The 1780-nt window shown below is 56.4% G+C and overlaps 1 protein-coding gene across 1 annotated transcript in view; it reads right to left on the bottom strand.

Annotated features, from left to right (window-relative positions):
• PCSK4 (proprotein convertase subtilisin/kexin type 4) overlaps positions 1-1529 on the bottom strand; it is a gene marked incomplete at its 3' end in the record, with an annotated part of 5420 nt that extends 3891 nt beyond the window's left edge. The window contains exons 1-5 of the mRNA XM_009574788.1: positions 1419-1529; positions 1233-1328; positions 947-1075; positions 169-245; positions 13-32 (exon numbers count right to left, since the gene is read on the bottom strand). Of these exons, the coding sequence (XP_009573083.1) occupies positions 13-32; positions 169-245; positions 947-1075; positions 1233-1328; positions 1419-1520 (424 nt within the window). The remainder of the gene's footprint in view (positions 1-12; positions 33-168; positions 246-946; positions 1076-1232; positions 1329-1418) is intronic.
• Positions 1530-1780: the final 251 nt, after the last annotated feature.

Here is a 1780-nt window from a genome sequence, read left to right on the forward strand (position 1 = left end):
CCGCGCGTTCGCCGCCACAGCGTCTCCCATGCCTGAGGGGCAGAGTTAGCGTGTGAGCCGTCCCCTGCGAGGGGTGAAGGGGCCTGGGACAGCCTCAGCCCCCCCCAAGAGATAAAACACCCAGCACAAGGAAGAGATTTGCTTGGACAGTCAGCTGGCAAAACTCACCGGTTCTCGTCCCCGGCGGCGTACCTGGGCTGGGGATCGGGATCGTTGCTGTTGAAGTCGTAACTTGCCAGGGGGTCCTATTGCAAAAAGAGGCACCGGCATGAACAAACTGCTTTTTGGCGTGGTTGTGACAGCTCAACACGGGCTCCTGGCGCTTTGCCCAGTGTCTGGCAGCCTGGATTGCCACGCCTCCATGCGAGATCGAAGCTCGCTGCCTGCCCAGCCCGGAGAGGGCAGGGGGGGCCCCTTTGCACCCAGCAACTGCGTGGGCTTAACCTGGAGTTGTTGGAAACCGGGTTTCACTAAAGGAGCGTAACTTTGCACGTCGCTGTACTGCTTCAGCGCACCCAGGCTCACGTTCAGTGAGAAAGCACAGCACGGCAAGTCACCCGAGGGTGAGCCTCCCCGGCTGCGCAGTTAGGACAGAGGAACTATAAACCACTGAAACGATGTTGTTATAAACAACAACTAACATTTACCTATTCTTTCCTCTCGGCTCTCGGAGCACGTGAGGGCTTACCAGCTTTACTGGCTTTGCAGCTTGCTGTAATTACATCTATTCTGGGGGCCTGAGCGTGTACAAGTTCTAACATTTCCTTGATGTGAAAATTCACTGCAGGAGACACCAAACCTTTTGATCCAGCCACGGAGAGGCTGAGTTCCCACTGCAAAGTCCCACGGGCGGGATGAAAGCACCAGCTCCCACCCTCCCCTGGAGACAACACGCCCCGAAGGAGCCGGCTCCTGCAGCCCGCGCTGCTCAGCCCATCGTAGTTACGTAGTTGGCAGACAGATCCGGATGGTCCTTCTCAATCCCATCATCCAGGACGGTCAGCACAACCCCCAGGCCGGTGTACCCTTTGCTCCAAGCAGTCAGGATGTTTAGATCGGGATTGATGTCATTGTTCTGGAAAACGGATTAAATTTGATCAGCCGCTGGGCAGCAGGCTGAGGGTGACCTTCAAGGACTCTTCTGCTGCCTCATCACTGTCAGCATTAGCCCTGTTTATGGGTCGGGGAGGTGATTTGCTCGAGGATTAGAAGAGAGCGCAGCAAAATCTCACCATGTACCACTGTTTGTGGAACCAGGGATCTGTTGGCACCACGCTGATGCTTCTCTTTGCGCGCCTCTTTACGGTTTGCTGCTCAAACCAGAGGACCTGGGTGGGAAGCAGCGTGGTTGGTGTCAGGCAGAGCCTGCCCAGCATGGCATGCGGTAGCCTCTCTCCCTGCAACTGCCTTCTCCCTACCTTTGGCTCTTTTGTCAGGCGCATACTCCAGCCCCAGTGTCTGCTTAAGGCTTTCTGCCTGGTGCCGCGGTGTTTGAAATGATAATAAGGCTCTCCCTCCATCACCTGCAGGTGCAAAGAGCTCTTGTAAGAGACCGTTTCTAGACAAGCAGCTGGGCTGGGGACGCGTGTGCCGGCTCTACGTGGGCCGCAGAGGTCAGAAAGATGCATTTCATGTGAGTTGTACATGGCAGGACAAGCAGAGAGCACCATTTGGAGAGAGAGCAGGCTCCCAGGGCAGGTTTGTGTGTGCCTTCGGGTTTCCTCGCTCACCCGTGCGCACACAGAGGCTGTTAGCAACCAGCAACCCTCTGCTGTCATCT

This window comes from Fulmarus glacialis, unplaced genomic scaffold, assembly GCF_000690835.1.
Source record: "Fulmarus glacialis isolate BGI_N327 unplaced genomic scaffold, ASM69083v1 scaffold21783, whole genome shotgun sequence".
NCBI lineage: Eukaryota > Metazoa > Chordata > Aves > Procellariiformes > Procellariidae > Fulmarus > Fulmarus glacialis.